Here is a 17,489-nt window from a genome sequence, read left to right as displayed (position 1 = left end):
ACTACCATAAAAACAACTAAATTTACTACCAGCACAGCACAAAAGAGAAGTTAAAGGATACAACTACTGGCAGAATTCCACATAGAAAGTCTAAAATAATAGAAAGATGCATAAGCCAGGAAAGTTGTAAGTAGGAAAAGCAATCAAATATTGACTATATATAAAATAATAACATAATAAAATATTAATATAATAAAATAATAAAATAAAACAAAACAATAATATATTATGGGTCTTAATAAAAGAAAAAACTCAAAACTTAAGTTGGTAAGGGTGGTCAGAATTAAATCACACTACTTGGAAATGTAAAGTTGTCAATTAAACCTATCAAGTTAAACATGCATGCTAAAATTTCTCTAGTGGACACCCAAAGAACAAAATTTCAAAGTATAAACTGAAATTGAGCAGAGACTAGAACAATGAGGAAAAAAGAATCAATCAAAATAAAACACAAAATCATAGGTGGACAAATTAAAGTATAAATGAACAAAATAATGCATTTAAAAGGTAGAGATTATTAAAGTATAACTGAAAAAACAATAAATCCATCTAAATATTATTTAGAAAAGATCTAAAATAAAAGGGAATACGAAGATGAAAGTTAAAGGATAAAACAATATATACCAGGTACATTAGTTTCCTAAGGCTCCTATAACAAAGTACCACAAACTGAAGGGTTTTAAAACCAAAAATATTGTCCTCTATTCTGGAGGTTAGAGTCTAAAATTAAGATGTTGACAGAGTTATGTTTCCTCTGAAACCTTTAGGAGAGAATCCTGTCTTGCCTATTCCTAACTTCAGGTGATTTGTCAGCAATAGCTGCAGTATTTTGACCTGTGCCTCCATTATCACATGACATTCTCTTCATATGTACCTCTTCTACTCTTATATCTCCTCCAGTGAAGACAATCATATTGGATTAAAGGTCTACTCTACTCCAGCATGACCTCAATTAAACTTACATAATAATTACATCACCTATTTCAAAAAAATATCTTTTATAGATACCAGGAGCAAAGATTTCAATGTATGTTTTTGAGAGATACAGTGATCAATTCTATTGACTACATTAGGCAAAAGAAAAAAGAGGGAAGTGACAAGGAGGGAAAAAGAGAGCAGAGAAAGATAGAAAGGGAGAGAGAGAATATGAACAAATATGAAAGAAGATGAATACTAGCAGAGTTCTACTAATGCCTAATAATGTCAGGCAAAACATCTAGTGGGAACAAGGGTAATATACAGCAAAAGCAGTTAGAGGTTATTGCAGTAGTCCATTTATTATAATGCTAGGCTGAAGTAAGGTCAGAGAATAGTCACAGACTTAAACAATAAGTAAAACTTACAGGACTTCATTGGATAACTCATTGGAAAACAAAGATGATGTACAGGTTTCTGACTTGTGAGACTGTTTGGAATATGTGGCAATATCTATCTTCTAGCAAGAGTTATATTCTAAAACACATATAATATCAAACCTTTTTATACTTTTCACCAATTCTCCAAGATTAATTCTCCAAGTTCTAAATCTTTATTCTGGCTTTCTCTGCTATCATACTCTGCTAGTAGCCTACATTTTGTGCTATTACTTACAATTAAAATATTTTTATATGTAATATAAGATTGTCTGGGCTCCTGTAATACTTAACTCACATTGATAGTACAGAAATTGTCACAATATTTATCTATATCTGTCTTACCAGTCAAGTTCCTTACACCTTTAGAGTACAGTTTATTCATCTTTTTTACCCCAGTACCTAACATACATAAATATGATTTTTCAATACATGCTTACTGAATAAATCAGTAAGTGATAAATCAGTTACAACTAACACTGCCATTTACTTATGCTGAAAGTCTAAAAGTAAAATAGTAATTTTTTTCTTTTCTATAAAGTAGATTATGATAAAGGTCTTTGCTTCTTAGTAATGAATTCATGTAATTTACACTTAATTTATTCTAAACTCCCTTGAGACCATGAAATATGGTCCATACTTTCTACAACAAATCCATATTTATTTAAATTCCAAAGCAATTTTTAAATATAAATACTACATATTCCAGTTCTGTTTATAAAAGTTAAAACACAACCCAAAAGAAGCATATCTGATGGTATCTGAAGAACTCATATCACTGTATAATGGTCAGTAAGAATATTCTTGATACTAACACATTAATACATATAATTTAGATTATCAGTTTTCACATATCAAATGAAGACAAATATAAATATTCTAAAAGCTGCATTATTGAGATTTTCTTTGATGACTGAAAACATTCTGAAACCTGCGATGACTTGTTTGTTATTATAAACATGAGCTCTCTTTTAGCGATAGATAAAGAAAACTTCCAGTCGAGAGGTTTTTAATTAAAATACAAGCTAATTATTATAAATATAATTATTAAATCTGTAGTGTTTACACTGGATAATGCTGCTATAACATAAGGGCATTTAGAAAGTCTAAAGCTTAACCCAACAGGCATTTCACACACATGCACTCACATGCGTGCGCGTGCACACTCACACACACACACAAACACACACTCCTAAAGCTTAAATTGCTACTACAAATTAAATGTGGTTCCTCTGATAAGTATAATTTTTTCAAAACACCACAAATAAAACTAAGATATAAAAAATAACCATTATAACCACCTCTACATGCAGCTTTGCAAAAATCTTGGATCAAAATTATTCTTTCTATTCCATTATTCAACACTTGGAAGTATAGTTTGCTAAGATAGTTTTCTGATGTACACAAAGGGCAAAATAAGCTCATTCTATACCCTCCCTGCCCCATGTCCTCTCCCCTGAGATTCAAAGCTTAATATGAGTTCCATTTTCTAGAGATAAAAGGACTGCATTAACAATGATGTGCCCTAGCTTTCTTCTTTTTACAATAAATTACCATATTTATATTTTGAAGCTGTCATATGCTAGAGGATATTAAATATCCTCTCAACATAATTAACTCTTTAAACCAAATTAAATGGCTTGGTACAAAACATACTGTGAAAGCTAAAAGTATATAATTCTATTAATATTATTTTTCAACTTAGTTTAATAAGAGCTATTAGTTTTATAATTTTTTTAAATGAGAAATGTTCATGGCTATGAAGCTCAATTTTTTTCTTATTTTACATCTAAAAATAAGTATTTGAACTTGGGGTTATTTAGCAATATATAACGACTTCATAAGTACTTCAGCAAAATCCTAATATAACAAACTATAACAAAATACTAATTCTAAAAATTCCATCCATAACTAGATAAAATATAAGTCACAGGATTATAACATTAGTGTTTACTGTGACATTATTACAAACATAACTGTTTCTTCAGAAGGCTAATATAATAACATGGAAAGCAACTCTTTAATGTATAAAATATTAACTTACAAGTTTTTAAAGGTAAATGGAAATTCCCTACTGTTTAAGGATGATTTAAAGATTTCAAAGGTTCTGAAGACATTGCAAGATTCTAAAAGCAAGAAAAAAAATCTTATATCCTATCTGAAAAAAAGTTTCTTAGAACTTAACAGAATTAGTATTTCAAATTTATTTTTAAGATTTAAATAAAAATAGGAATTACTGACAGCTACTGTAATATAACCTTTTATTTCCTCCTAACATTAAAGTTATGTGTGTGTGTTGTATATTAGACCACAATAGAAAAATTCCAGGCTATTAAAAAATAAAAAATAAGAATACTTCTTAAAAACATGAAAATATACTTGAACTGAAGGAAAATTCTGAAAAAAAAAAAGGTAAAGTCAAGGTATAAAATAACTATTAATGAACACCAGAGTCAGTTAAAATAGCGATATTTAAATAATTACTAAAAATCTCGTCACATAACAAAAATATAAGATCCAACAAACTATTTGAAAGATAAAGGAAAGAAAACAATGCACACGATTTATATCTAAAATCATAGGGTATACTGACAAAGAGGCCAGGGAGATGAATAGCATACAAAGCTTCTTTGTCTCACACATGTGAGTGTAAAGAGACAGAATTTCACTCAACATTCGTATATTTAGGGAAAACCTTTCATAAATTTAATGGGTGACTACAAACTGAAGGTAAAACAGAACACAGTATTAGACCATAAAGAAAATTTCTATTTTTTCAGTTACGGACTAAATGTTTGTGTTTCCCCAAAATCTCAATGTTGAAATTTAATTCCCCAACATGATGATATTTCGAGGTAGGCCCTTTGGGAGGTCATGTGGGTAGTACACTAATGAATGAGTTCATTACAAAGTACAGGCCAGAGAGTTAACTCTCCTTTTCCACCATATGGACACAACAAAAAGTTGATCGTATACAAATGAAAGTGAGCCCTCACTAGAATTCAAACATGCTGGCACCCTGATCTAAGACTCCCAGCCCTTGTACTGTGAAAAACAAACGTGTGTAATTTAAGACACTCAACCTATGGTATTTTGTTATAGCAACCATAGCTGATTTCTGGGGGTGAGAGGGAGAGTGAGGGGTTGTTAACAACATTTTTGTGATCATAATTTACAAAACAAGGGAAAAAAGCCCAAAAACAGGAATAAGGACTGTTAAAAATAAAAATAAAAGATTAAGGATCTTAGAAAGATAATTTAAATATATCTTACTTTTCCTCATACCCAACTCCAAATTATCAGTCTTTCAAGACAAATTTCTACTGAGTGTAAACTGAGTCTTTGGTAATGTATTGGCCCATTCGGAGCTAAGGCTTAAAATGTTTGAGGCCTGAAATGGAAGACTATACAGGAAAAAAAGCCGGGAGGCTTTCCTCAAAATTTATTGCAGGGAAGTGGAAACCTCTAACTAATGATGCAGTGGGATGAAGAACATGTTTTTCCTTCTTGTATGGAACTGCAACCCCCGATAGCATTCCAACAACCAAACTTAAGCCCAATGAGTCAATACAGAAAAGTAAGAACAATGTAATCCACAAAGGAAGGAAAAAGGATCAAACTAGCATCAGATTTATTGTCTCTAACACTGGAGACAAAAGATAATAAAAATAGACAGAAAATAACTGTACCTCAAAAATTCTATAGTCAGGTAAGGCATGACTAACCTGTCAGGAAAAAGATATTTGCAGATATGTAAGAAATCAGAGTCCCATCTGAGAAAAATACAAATAAAAAAATAAACCTGAACAATAGGAAAGGGAAAAGGGGTGGACAATGAATCTTGAACTATATAAATGCAGTTAAATTTAAATCAGATAATGACATACTATAAGGAAAGTTATTAAAAAATGATATAAAATTCAAGAAGAAGATTCTTAAAATAAAAGGAACATGCATGGTTATAAGAGAAATTCTAAAAAGAAAAAAAGCCCAAAAGCAAAATTCCTAAGACATTTCAATAACATCTTTAAAGACTGGATTGAGAAAATGTTCCAGTAAAATATTTCAATAAAACCTGAGGTGAGTGGTAAATAAAAACATTTCAAAAAATGTATCTGGAGAAAGGAAGGAAAGGTAAAGCACTAGAAAGTATTCCAAGTTCTCCTGTGCTAGAGAGAGGGCTAAAAGACTATCTCAGGGGGGAAATAATTGGTATCTTTTCAAACAGTAACAAAAAAATGTATATCTGATTATGAATGCAGGGAAAAGAAAGATAATCCTTCATATAACAGGAAAAGTATCATATAAACTAACAAGGAGGCAAATTAAATTAATACCAATGTGATCAAAAAGAAAGTTTCCTTAAAGACAAAAAAAGTAGGTAAAACATAAATTACGGTAGAAGGAATAAAACCAAGTACCTAAGCACATTAACTTTGAATGGACTAAACTTGTTCACAGTCTACAATTTGGCTTAAATAAAACCAAGTACATTTTCAAGAACAAAGTTTAAACAAATAGAATTTGTCCAACAAAAGACTAGATTTGATGTTGAAAGAGACTGACTCTATTGTCTAGACAAATCATACTTTATCACTACATTCCTCAAAATAAATACCTATGTGGTCTTGAGGCAACAACACGAAGCTGGCACAGTTACCTTCTTTATGACCCCAGAGGGCCACCCCCAACCTTATAAATTTTAAAATTCACTCTCATTTTGTTGTACACAAGTGTTTTGCAAAGGAGATGCTCCCTACAGTTAATAGTTCTTTGATGCTTTCCTCAGAATATACACTACCTTAATGCCCATTAGAACAATGTACAAATTTGCATTTCAACTAGTTTAAGAAAAAAAGCACTTATCTGCTCACATCTAAATTGTTGTTTTAGAATTTTTTTTATTTGAATGAGCAAACATCTTTGTAGATTCACCAAAGAAAAAAGTGTAGTTATTCATTCAGGGCATTTTTTTTCCTACTTGATAATACAGGGTATGTTTTTAATCTATTGTGCTGAGGTTAAATCATTAACTATAACCATTAACTCAAAAGTAAACATCTATCAAGTTCTAAACTGAATTCTTAACATGCATCATTTTATTTAAGACCTATAAAAAAATCCCATAAAGCAATGTTACTTTTATATTTTACCCCACTGACAGTTGTGAAGTCTTGTAAGGGCAGAATTCATATTTACTTTTTTCACTCCTGTAATTATATTGAGTATGAATAAATCTTCACAACAAATCTATGTTATAACCACTACTACTTGTCAATATTTTACAATGAGGAAACTTAAAGAGGTGAGCATCCAGGCTATAAAATCAGTGGAGCTAGGATCAGGTTATATGCAGTCCTGTTGTTAATCACTACACATACTCCGAAGGCTATTTTAAGACTTTTGTTACAAAAAATCTACAAATAAAAGTTAAGTGATTTTTGCTGTTTCTTACTCTCCACTTGTTTAACAATTTATGGTTAATTATACAACTAAGTTGAAGATAATATGCATTTCAAAAGGGAAAAATCATAGTGGAATCAAATAGGAAATGATTCACATGGAAAATTCAACTTAAACAGTTGAGCAAATAACATAAATTTGTAGGAATGGCAAAAGGGAATGTGAACTTTTAAATCTATCCTAATTAAAACAAAAAAGTAGCAAACATTTAAATGCTTACATATGCCCACTTCTGGTCTAAAATATTTTATACATATTAGCTCATTTAATCCTCACAAAAGTCTTTTAAGGCCAATTCTATTTTATTGATGAAGAATCTGAGCCACATAAAAAAGGAATGTCCTCAAGGTCATATTCTAATAAGCAAATAAGAAGATTTAAATACAGCCATTCTGGCTCCAGGATCTATTCTGTAAACTGTATGCTATACAAATAATAAGTTTATACTGCTCAGTAAAAATCACTGACATTGCACTAAACAGTTAAAAGTTTCCAAAATACACACTACCTTTGTGATTTTCTTTTTTGATAATGTCCATGGTATTGGTAATAGATTAGTTAATATAAATCCATAGTATTTTTAAATAATGTATATCTCTCAGATAAAAATCTATATTACATGCCTATAAAGCTTAATACAATATAGATTGCTAAGCTACACAAAAGTTATTTTAGGTCATGATACTATACTTCAAGTTTTCAGAAATGACACAAAAACGGGTGAAAAGAACAAAGCCTAGATGCTTAATTGCCATAAATAGAACATTTAACACAACAGATTTTTTTTATTTGTACTTCATTTCAATCTAATAGGAATCTATTTCACAGCCACTTTATTATAGCAACTGAGACTCAAAACCATATTCTGAAAGCCTAAAGATACATAAAAAAAAATTACTGCAAATATTTTCAAAGATTGGTTTTTATATTACAGCTCTGAAAACATTCCACTTCATTCTAAGCTTTGTAGAAATATTTAAAAGTGCAATCAAAAAAAAAAAAAACTACCTTATCTCCTGCTATTTTAATATCTTAGTCCCACTTCATGAGCCACATGCTATGATTCTTATGATTCAGAGACGTGGCTATTCTCCTTTCAACTTATTATAGGCATAGTGTAATACCCTTTAATAGACTGTATCTAACATTAGCATTAAATATATAAACTCATTTATTTAGTGAAAACTATTAATAGATAAAACCTTCTTTACATTTAAAAATGTATTATCTTGGCTAACAGGATAATACAGGTTTTACGCAATAAGTTGTATCTCATATTAAATATTTTCTTTTTGAAAATTGACATCCATATTATATAGTGCACCTATACCAAAACCATTTTCATAATGCTATCAGGTGACCACCTTAAATGTTGATACTTTAAAGATGTACTAAAATCAAATATAATTCAATTTTTAAGACATTTAAATAAGTAAAATCTTAAAAGGACAAAATTTATTTAAAAGCATAATAAGAATGAAAACAAAACTGGGAATAAAAATTACCAAACTGAATCACATTTTGCTATACTATATTTAATTGCAATGGACAACTGCAAGGAAAAAATACAATTTTTTGTACTGAAAAAAGGAGGCATTCTACATTTATCATGCAGCATTTAAGTGCTGCTTAGAATTATGATCTGTGAAAGGCAAAATTTTTTTCAAGACACAATGAAGCAATAAATATAAACAATAAGGATTTATACTCCTTAACTAAATACTTTAAGTACAGAAATGGACAGAATAGAAGATTTAGTACTAAAGCAATTTAACAATCTTATTTCATTTTTGAAGAAGTCTTATTTCCAAAGAATATTTATCTGCATCATAAAAAAAAAAAAAGATGCAGGCAAGAGTCATAGTAATTAATCCCTCAGCCTCCACTATGTTCTTCTATAAGGTACTTTCAGAAGAAAATGTAAAATCTTCATTTAGGTCCTAGTGTTGCTATTGATGTGTAGATTGCACAGTAAACTGGCAACCCAGAGTATCTGGACCCCAGATGCTTTGTCAGGAAAAATAATCTTTACCACTACTTATCGATTTTGTAAATATATATGAATGTGTGTGTACATGTATATATAAGCCTATATACACATATTATGAGTTTGGGGCAATTTCTCAAAATACTGATTAATAATGTTATTCACAACATATAAGTATATTTAATTATATATTATTATAATTAGTGAAATATTACTTAGTATTAATATCAATACTTCAAACATTAGAGAAATACTATTATTGTATAGCTATTGACAGAGTTGTAAACTCAAGATTAGTCTTCCTGACAAAACAGCTCATGTATAAATTTTCTGTTGCCAGTATTACTTCTCTTTTCTAATTCTTTGATATTATTTTATGGGATATATTTACTCTATTAAAATCTATGAGTAGTCAAAAGTTTACCTATCCATGGATTAATTAGCAATACTATTTTGGGTACCCAATAATTGTTCTCACTAAACTGTATTTTGCTATTAAGTCACAATCTCTTATTTAAAGGTACAAAATATTAAATACCTCAGTTCTTGAAAAGTGACATCTACCTGACTTACTAAACTCTTTTTACTTAGGATTCACCACACTACACTATATCTTTATTTGAAAATGCAGTCTCTTAAAAGACTATTTTAATCTCAGAGTCTGGATTCATATAACTGATCACTATCCTTTGTTCTACTAGGTAAAAGAAAGCAAATCTGTGGTTAACCTCTGTCAAGTAAAAAGAATTTCATGTCATGAATTGATAAACTTTAATCTCTCTGCCACAGTTATCTTATTTATAATCCTTGATTAAACATTTCTAATTTTCTTGTAATGTATTTACTTAGATAAAATGCCATAAAGAACTGCAGATCAAGGTAAAATGAAACAAGACTTTAGAAAAACAATGAATATTCATGTTAAATCTCATGTTTATTCTAAAGTAGCAATCAATAAATTCGTAAGAGGATAAATTCAAAAAAGCAAAAACATAAACATTTAACATAATGAAAAATCTTAATGAAATTCAACACTTAAAATCTTACCATATTATACAAGCAGTATTATTTCATGAAAAAATGGTGCAGGTGAGGGAAGATGCTTACTTACCCTTCTCCTCCCATTCTTGTTATCTTGAGGCGAAAATCTACAGAATTCAGACTGGGAGGCTTCCATTTTAAAATATCATCACATCGACCAGGTTTATATTTCTAAAGTGAATGAAAATCATGGTTAATAAGAAGCTAAAAAATTCAATGTTTTTAAATTGAGGTAACAATGGTTTACACAACTGTATATGATTTAGGGAAATATGTCCACAAAATTAAACATTTTGGAACATAATACCACTTATGTTTTATTAAGTAATTTACTACTTCTTTCCTGAATGTAACTTGTTTATCTTCAGCCCATGAATGAGGCTAGATATCTATCCTCATATTAATGGCATTTCTCCTTTTTCTGCCAAAGCATATGTGTCATTCCAATATGTGGAAGTCCAGAAGAGGAATAAAACCAATATTACAATGATTTAAAGAATTTTGATAATTTTATTTTTTTCAGCTTTACTATTGGATAATTTACAATGATTTATACCATGATTTATACCATATATTTATACAATTATAAATATATAAATTGAATTAATTTTTTGACCACTGAATCTTGACAAATAGATTCAATCATGTAACCATCACCAAAATCTTGATATACAGCAACACAATAACCCATCAAAATTTTCTCCTGATACTTGTAATCAATTCCCTCCTACATACTCTCTGCCAACAATGGTCTTTCTATCCCTGTAGTTATATCTTTTCTAGAATTCATAAGATAATCTTAACCAAGTTTTGGTTAGTTATCTATGCTGTTGTATGTATTAGTAGTTTAATTCTTTTTATTACTAAGATTCCATTTATGTATACACCATAAATTGTTTATACATTTAGAAATAGGTGAATATATGGAAAGTTGTCAGGTTTTGGCTACCATGAATGATGCTGCTCTGTAGACATATGTTTTCCTAACTCTTGGTAAATACCTAGGATTGAATGGCTGGGTCACATGGTAAATGCTGCTTGACCTTGTAAGAAGCTATCAAACTGTTTTCCGATGTGTTTGTAACATTTTCCCATTCCCAGTAGCAATGTATAACAGGTACACCCAACTAAAATATAACAGCTAAAACTATAAAACTCTTAGAAGAAAACAGAGGTAAATTTTTATGGTCTTGAATTTGGCAATAGATTCTTAAGTATGATTCCAAAAGCACAGGCTATAAAAGAAAAAATAGGTAAGCTGAAACTGTGTATATCACAAGGTATTACAAGAGACAATATTTGTTAATCATGTAGCTGATAAAATTTAATATACAAAATATATAAACAATTTCTATAACTCAACAAAATTAAAACTATAAGCCTTGAAAAATAAATAATAATCACTCATGAAGACTTGCAGGATGAAATAAATATGAGAAAAAAATAACTTGAAAAACACAGAATCTACTGAAAAGAGGCAAGTATATGAATTCAGCAAAGAATATTCAGAAAGGAAAAATGATATGTGTTCTCATTATTTTGTTTAAAATACAAGTCAAACAGAATTCTAAGATTTTTATAGATCTGAGAAAAACTGCCCAAACAGGATTACTTATTTCAAACAGAAGCCCATATAATGGCAAATTTAGTATAACTTAAGTTTTGTTAAGAAAGACAAACCATTGATAGGAAAGACACTGTACTTAGAGCAAGTTTAAGAACACAGTATACACTGTTTTCTTTCAAGCCTTGGGTTTAAATATGAATGAAAACAAAATCAAACATATTTCAATTGAAGTTTGCATCCATGTATTTGCCCTGAGATATTCATTTAAACAATATATATCCTTCAGTATGCAAACAGCCAACAGGTGTATGAAAAAATGTTCAACATCACTTATAATCATGGAAATGCAAATCAAAACCACAATGGGATACCAACTCACACTGGTGAGAATGGCCCATGTTAAAGAAAACTGGCAACAACACATGCTGGCAAGGATGTAGAGAGAAAGGAACCCACTTACACTGTTGGTGGTAATGTCCAGCCACAATGGAAAGCTATTTTCAAAAAATAGTATTTTGAAGATCTTCCACACACCTTTCCATAGTGGCTGGACATTCCCACCCACAACAATGTAAAATATATGTAAACAAATAAACTTAAAAAAATACTAGAAATGGATCCTAGTGACTCATCTCCTCGAAAACTACACAAAGTACACAAAAACACTCATTCAAAAGGAAACCTGCAGGCTTCCCCTGGTGACGCAGTAGTTGAGCGCTGGGCTGCAAAGTTGCCCACAGCCTCTGCAGTGCCAGTTCGATCCCTGGCCACCAGAGAGGGGCCCACATGGCACGCAGACCTATTCTGCCGCACCTGCTGCTTCCCTTAGCAGTGTATTTTGTCGGTCTGCCTGTTTTGTTCCCCGCTCAGGCTCTGGTGAATTCTCTCGCCCTCCTGCGCTTCTGACTGTACCCAGTGCTTGTATAAATAAATAAATAAATCTTTAAAAAAAAAAAAAAAAAGAACAAAAAGAAACCTGCACTCTGTTTACAGCAGCACTATTTACAATAGCTAAGATATGGACCAACCTAAATGCCCCATTTAGTATTCATTAGAATACTAAGTGAATACTACTCAGCAACCAAAAAGATAACCTCCTGCCATGTGCCACAACCTGGATGGAGCTGGAAGAGATTATGCTAAGTGAAATAAGTCAGAAGGAAAAAGAAAAATATCAGATGGTTTCACTCATAGGTGGAATATAAGGAAACCAAACAAAGGGTCCAAAAAAAAAAGACAAAACTGACAGGCAAAGTACAGATCTGAGTCATAAGGCAGGAGAGTGAGAGGGGTCAAAACAGGGCAGGGAAGAGCACAAGGAACTATGGTGAGGGTTCATGAGCGCTATGGTATAGGGTCTACACCTGAGGGGAGAAATCAAATACTGTACAAAAATGAACAATGTAAGAAAATTTAAAAAATGAAAAACAATAATTAAAAAATAAACAATATGTATCCTTCAAAATGATCACAAATCTCTTTAGACTTGTTTTGAGTATTTTTTTAATAAATGCTGAAACAGCAAAAGTTTTCTAGTTGTCAACAAAATAATGAAAAGAATGTGATAAAATTTACATTTTTCTAATAAAGCATATTTGACAGGAATGTCATAGACCTTTTATAACAGTAGCTCACTATGGTAGTGAAGGGTAAAAAGAGTAAGGGGACAAAAAATGTCAGCATCCCTCCTTGATACCATTCACAACCTCTGCCAGGGTAATGTCACACTCCACAAATCATCGTTTACTTCTGTTCCCTATTTATTTATATAAGTGACTAGGAGGCTAGCTAGAAACCAAAGTCAATCTAAGTTAGTAAATTTAGGAAAACTTAGTGATTGGTACAGTTTTAGAACACCTCATAATAGGTCCCTAATGATAAATATCAAAAAAGGATTTCAATGCATATTTTATAATAAATATTAAATATTCCTTACATTCTTCTCTGAAAATCAAGACTTAATCTTGTCTAAAGACAGAATTGCTGGTTTTTATACAGCAATAATGTCAGAAACAAGTCATTCCTCATCTCACTGAATACCAAATATTTATAGCAATTTAAAATATTGGAATTTGTTAGTATTGGCCATTTCAAATTATCTTTATAAAAATAAAATGCATGATTAAACATTTAGAAAACTATATTTTTAAAATACTGTAGCTCTCAATGACTGATATAAATTCAACAATGACATAGATTTCTGTGAGTAAAATGTATTTAAATACCTATTCAAATGTAAATTTTACTTCTGCAAAAACCATGTCTAACAATACGCCTAACTAAATACCTAATAAAATGTTCATTGAATATTTGACAAATAAAAGTACAGAATTTTAAAACTTACTAAAAAATGTTAGTCTCAGTTATACTTAGGTTTAAAATAGAATATTTTAATTATATAATTATTTAAATCAGCAATACTGAAAAAAGATTGTATATATCAATCACTAAAATATCCCTTTTTTCATGATCACTAAAATAGTAAGTGCAAAGATACTACAGAATACAGAGAATTAAGTCTTTTAAATAAAACTTAGGAGTTACTAAACTTAAAATACAGGATCTGCTGAACTATAAACAAGAACACAAAAACATCCTTTTAAGCTACATGTTCCAATGCACAATTAGGAAGTAATACATTTTAATTTCATTAAATTCACTAGCATGTATCAAGATTAAAATAATTATCAAAGCAATAATTAACTGATACATACAATACTGAGTACTATAGAAGTAAATCTGATTTGTCAATAACTTGGGAACAGATTGTTTGAAATCAATTACCAATACAAATGAAGATATCCATTGTTGCCTGGGGAAAAAACAAACAAACAAAAAAACACAAAATGATGCCAATATCAGGCAACAACAACAAAGTAACATGATCAGGAAAATGTTTACCAAATGAGATTTGAACCTTACTTTGAGGTAGAAATCAGTCATGTGCCAAAGAGAAGTCTCTAAAACTAGAGAGAAAACTAAATGGTAGCACAAGTGATCCATCTGTAAAGCAGCCTTTCTTGGTGGGGGTGGAGGGGGGTTGATATTTGGTAATGCCTGCATTTTTGGTTGTGGCACTGGGGAGGGGAGGGAGTGCTACTGCCATCTAGTGGGTAAGAGGCCAGGGATGGTGCTAAACATTTATATGCACAGAACAGGGGCCCACAAAATTACCATGCAGCACAAAATGTCAATTGTGCCACAGTTAAGAAACTCTGATGTAAAGTAGCCAGTAAGAATAACACCAAAGAGGTCATAATATTTAGTTCCTCTTTGCCTGTACTAATTACAAACTTCATGATTTTAAGAAGTCCAATATGGGCTTCATGCATCTCATTTGTAAAAACTCAATAATAGCATTCTGCTTGCCAAAACAGGATAACTAAAACAAAGATACCTAAAATCTTTTGTAATCCTATGCTATGCTTCAATTTCCATTAGTAACATGTGGGTATCTACATTATTTTAATACATAATCCAATTCCAACACTGAAACATAATGACTTCTTTACAAGGATATTAAGAACAATCCTTGGCCTTACTATAGTATTAGTTTAATTTTTGTTGTTTCAGCATTACGTTTAAATAAATCATAATTTTAAATAAATCCTAATTGTTAGATAGGAACATTTTAGTGACTTGATAAAATCCTTTGTCCACATTTCACTAAGAAACAAATAAGTGATAGGTGCATCTATTATGCAAACAAGACATAAATACTCTGTATAAAGGAAATGTCATTCACTCAACACTAAGTTCCTAGGATGAGCCAGTACAATATTAGCTGGAAAACGTAAATGATTACCAAGACAGTGAGCTCAATGAGACTGTTAATCCACAAGAGGAAATAGAGAAGTACTAAAAATTTATATGCACAGAACAAGGGCCCACAAAGAACAAAACCAAAGTTGCTAAGGTAAGGAAGTACAATAAAGAAACATCAAAATCAAAGGGGTAGTGAGGGAAGCAGGAGGAAAGGAAGGTTTCCTGAGAAGAAAAATGCATAAATTAAATTCTGAAGAACAACTCAGTTATAAGAATTCTAAACAATAGGACCAAGACCATACCTGAGTTGAGGGGGAGTATGTTCACCACTCTAAATTGTTCCTGTTGAAGTGCAGGAAGAAGCTGTTTCACAATAAAAATATGTCAAGGCAATCACTTGGCATTCCATTTTTGAAATGTCAAACTTGGTAGAGATAGCAGGGAGAGGTATCGTGAAAAGAAGTAAGAAGTAGGGGAATAAAATGGAAGAGTCCCAGTTTGCAAAGATTTGCTGACATTTCTTATTTGCTTATAAAAATTTTATTGCTCTTATGGAAACTGATGTTGTGAGTTGAGGTAAAATTATAGAATTGATGCAGGTTTCTTAGTTTATCAAGGTTGGGAAAGTTACTCAAAAATACATTCAGATTACTATTTTTACTCACAATTTTAATATAAAATAATCAATGGCTTACATTTCAAATGAAAAAATTTTGAAATAATTATAAGCACACAAAGACTTCTAACATTTCAGAGCTGTTATTTTTTTAAGATTTATTTATTTATGCATAGAACTGGGTGTGGGTATGAGGATTCACCAGAGACAGAATGGGGAGAGCAGGCAGGTCTACTGAAATACACTGCTGAGGGGAGCAGCAGGCAAGACAGGAGAGGTCTGCTGTGCCATATGTGGGTTAGCTCCCTGGCCAGGGAGCTAACTCAGGCTGCAGTTGTGGTAGAGTGATAGCACTGAGTCTTAACCCCTAAGCCATCAGGTAGACCTGAAATTTCAGTTTTAATTTCTGCACATGGGCGGATCCAAGAGCTAGAAGAGATTTTGAAATTTAACCAATAAAGTAGGATAAAAACTGTTAAATGAAAGCAGCCAGTTATCTACCATTAACAAAATAAAACTCACCATTTGTCCAAAAGCATATGATAAAAAGTTGAAAAGGCCGGGTTAGATGATTACATGAGATGAAATTATAAAATTGCTCTAAAGGTAACCAACTGCAAGGTGTTTCTTAATTACTCTCAGTATTGCTTTGTGTAGAGTGGCAAGTAGGAGAAGGCAACTGGCAAGTGACCAGGTAAGCAGGAAGAGAGAATTCAAACAACCTAATAAACTTCTTCAGCACCTAAATAATTTAGCTCATCTCTACCACTCAGGCACCAGTAGAAGCCTACTGAATCAAGTATCCTGCCCTATTAAACAAACACTTAATCGCCAACATTCAACCTGTCCCACTCTCTGACTCCACCAGAGTGCCTCCGCTACTCCATCAGTACCTCATCACCTTACACACCATTATGTAATCTGCTATGTCTAGTTTCCTTAAAGAATGGAACCTCGGGACTCCCTGGTGGCGCAGCAGTTGAGCGCTGGGTTGCGAAGCTGCCCGCAGCCTCTGCAGCGCTGGTTCGATCCCCAGATGCTCCCCGGCCACCAGAGGAGGGTCCCGCATGGTGCGCAGACCTCTCCTGCCGCCCGCTGCTCCCTTCAGCAGTGTACTTCGGTCCTTCTGCCTGCTCTGCTCCCCGCTCTGGCTCTGGTGAATTCTCTCACCCTCCCACGCTTCTGACCGTACCCAGTGCTTGTATAAATAAATAAACAAATAAATCTTCAAAAAAAAGAATGGAACCTCTTTGAAGGCAGAAATCCTGCCTTTATCCATTTTCATTATTTCCAAACCTTAGCAAAGTACATGACATAAAATAAACACCAATGTTTACAAATGAAGAAATGAGCTAATCTATTTCACAATTCAAGACTTCCACTTAAGACCACTGTCATGTAGTATAAAACTCCATTTACTTTTAAAGCTAGCCAACTCTGAGTTTCGCTTCTTCTCTGGTAGATATAATCTAAATAAAAGTGATCTAGTGATAGGTGATCAAATTCTAAAGTAATACCAACAGTCTAATTACTTTATACATTAACTACTTTAACCTCCTTTTTGTTAATTTGTACTTCATAGTATCACTAAAATAATTTTCTAAGCCCTTTATACTGGTAGGAAGAATTGGTAAGACAGTTTTCAAAACTGGAGGGCAGATAATTTAGTTTAAAAAGTCGGGGTAATTATGCTTTCCT

The 17,489-nt window shown here is 31.7% G+C and overlaps 1 protein-coding gene across 3 annotated transcripts in view; it reads right to left on the bottom strand.

The window, feature by feature from the left end:
* The window catches only part of RNGTT (RNA guanylyltransferase and 5'-phosphatase), a gene marked incomplete at both ends in the record, with an annotated part of 240,335 nt that overhangs the window by 85,644 nt on the left and 137,202 nt on the right, over positions 1 to 17,489 (bottom strand). For all 3 annotated transcript variants that reach the window (XM_084228320.1, XM_084228321.1, XM_084228322.1), the window contains one exon: positions 9,914 to 10,014. In XM_084228320.1, coding sequence (XP_084084446.1) covers positions 9,914 to 10,014 — 101 coding nt within the window. The remainder of the gene's footprint in view (positions 1 to 9,913; positions 10,015 to 17,489) is intronic.

The sequence above is a fragment of the Talpa europaea genome (genome assembly GCF_964194135.1).
Source record: "Talpa europaea genome assembly, chromosome: 2".
Classification (NCBI taxonomy): domain Eukaryota; kingdom Metazoa; phylum Chordata; class Mammalia; order Eulipotyphla; family Talpidae; genus Talpa; species Talpa europaea.
Note: the sequence above shows the minus strand (reverse complement) of the source record. Positions and strands in the feature narration are given on the sequence as shown.